The 2,218-nt window shown below is 43.1% G+C and overlaps 1 protein-coding gene across 1 annotated transcript in view; it reads right to left on the bottom strand.

The window, feature by feature from the left end:
• Nucleotides 1-470: 470 nt before the first annotated feature.
• HMGB3 (high mobility group box 3) overlaps nt 471-2,218 on the bottom strand; it is a 3,596-nt gene continuing 1,848 nt past the window's right edge. Inside the window, exon 4 of the mRNA XM_008943184.1 lies at nt 471-1,965. Coding sequence (XP_008941432.1) covers nt 1,822-1,965 — 144 coding nt within the window. The 3' untranslated portion in view covers nt 471-1,821. The remainder of the gene's footprint in view (nt 1,966-2,218) is intronic.

The raw sequence follows: 2,218 nt of genomic DNA, 5'->3' as shown, positions 1-2,218 counted from the left end.
TGCGCAGCAGCCTGCAACCTTGGGCTGCTATCAATGCCAGCACCCTCACACCCCCACCTCCTCCCCGCTGCCAGGCAAACACCAACTGCCAGCTACAGCCAGCACAAGGAAGGAATTCAGTGGGAGCACGGGGGTGCTGGTTTTCCCAGTCTGTGCAGTTTCCACACTAAGGAAAAAACGAGGTTTGCCACCAGCCAGAGATCAGGTATTACCTTCCCCATCCAAGGGCTGCAAAACATCCCCAGCTTGGATTCAGAAAGCTGGCAAGAGTGTGACACAGCCAGCTATCTGGTCACCGAAAGGCGGAGACCTGCATCGCTCCCTCCACCCACCTCCTATGAAACTGGTATCATTAGAGGAAGGGCAGGGGCCGAGTACCTGCGCCACGCTCACTGCAGCAGGGGGCTAGAGGAGGCGCCTGGCTCCTGCCATGAACCAAGATGCTAGAAAAAACCACAAGTCTGAAACAGTTTAACACAGGACAAAAAAGGCACATTTTAATATGTACAGCAATGCATTTGGGCTATAAATTTACCCAACACAACTGAAAAAAAAAAAATCCAAACTATGCTTTTATACTTATTCCATGGTGTCAGCCTCATTCCTAGCCACCTACCTTTCTCTGCATCTCTGAATGCTGCTATATACACACACAAACAAACAATTACGTCATGAATGTTCATTTAGGCTCCCAAGTTCAAGTAATAAAGTTCAAACTTGCATAGCATCTTATGCCACTCAGCCATAAACAGTTACGATTGCATATTAGCTGGAGCAGCCATCTCTTTCAATTCAGCTTGTTTTGGCTGGCCACCATTTATTTATTTTATTATTATTATTTTTAATCCTTGAGTCAGAATGTTTCCTAAAGTCACCAGCCCTGAGGGATGCCACAGACTTCAAAATGAACCTCTTGCTGTTGTTAAAATCCTTTTAAACCAGAAATTTAGAGTGTTGTCAAGAACAGTTTTAAAAATGTAATACTGTTTATTTTGCTTCAAAAACATTTCAGCATTCTAAACATACAAAAAAAACAGAACGTTGCAAATTCATTTAAGTACAGAGTGTTTTTGAACTTCAGTTGCTGCACTGGCTCTTCACTTAGTTGACGATGAAGAGATGTCTACAGTTTCAGTTTAAAAACTACCGCACTTAACTAAAAAAATCCATACACTTCTCATGCCAGCTGAACCCCCTTCCACAACTAAGAATGGCAGCAGAATGCTATTTCACTATATACAGAAAGACAACTTTAAGCTAAATGGACGCCCACTGTAGTGTAAATAGATCTACCCTCACAGTGCATGCTTTGGGCCATGGCACCCCGGGGAACATACAGCCTTTCCAAGTCATCACTGCTCCTCTAAGGCATCATAACTCTAAGCATGTACCACAAGAATCTGTCTAGTTTTTACAAACTATAGATATGTACAGTTTATAACCCAGGATTTTCTAGCCAATAACCATATAGTAACACCACCTTACAAATTAAAAAAATGCTTGAAACATTTTTAAATGCTTTGTTACACCAACAGCAAAGTGCACAGAGTTAGGAGAACACTAGAGCGCCTTTTCATTTTAAAAATGTTTGGAAATATGTACAACTTTGATACAGTTTCAGGGTGCTCACTACACCCATGGCCACTTCATGTAAACCAGTTACAATTTCTAGAGCACTTTTAGAAACTACAACGCGATCGGAATCCAAATTTTTAATTAAGCCTAATAAGGGCAAGAGACACCATCTCAAATAAGAGGTGCTTCATTTATGGTGTTTCCCCTACTCTATGGTATTCACATGGAGACAAGTATTGTACAGTTTTATTCATCATCATCATCTTCATCCTCCTCTTCTTCATCCTCCTCCTCCTCTTCGTCTTCTTCCTCTACCTTTTTCCGAGCAGCTTTGGTTGCTGCTCCCTTTGCGCCATCAAACTTTCCTTTAGACTTGTAGTCTGCAACATCCTGCAAAGTCAAGGGGATGTCTTAATTTGCTCTAAGCAGCAAACACACACAGCATTTGTACAGCAGCAGGCGTGAACGTAAAGGGACTGGCCTTCCACAGCAGCACCCCAACAAGGGGACAGCCAGCCCTACAGTACACATGTATGCAGACACCTAAGTGTACTCATCCACCTCTGGAGGATGGAGGCCTTGAACCCTGCACTCGTGGTCATCTTTTGAGGAGGAGAAGAGAACTCAGCCTCTCTTCAAGACT

Source organism: Merops nubicus, unplaced genomic scaffold, assembly GCF_000691845.1.
Source record: "Merops nubicus isolate BGI_N331 unplaced genomic scaffold, ASM69184v1 scaffold33536, whole genome shotgun sequence".
In the NCBI taxonomy this organism is placed as follows: Eukaryota; Metazoa; Chordata; class Aves; order Coraciiformes; family Meropidae; genus Merops; species Merops nubicus.
Note: the sequence above shows the minus strand (reverse complement) of the source record. Positions and strands in the feature narration are given on the sequence as shown.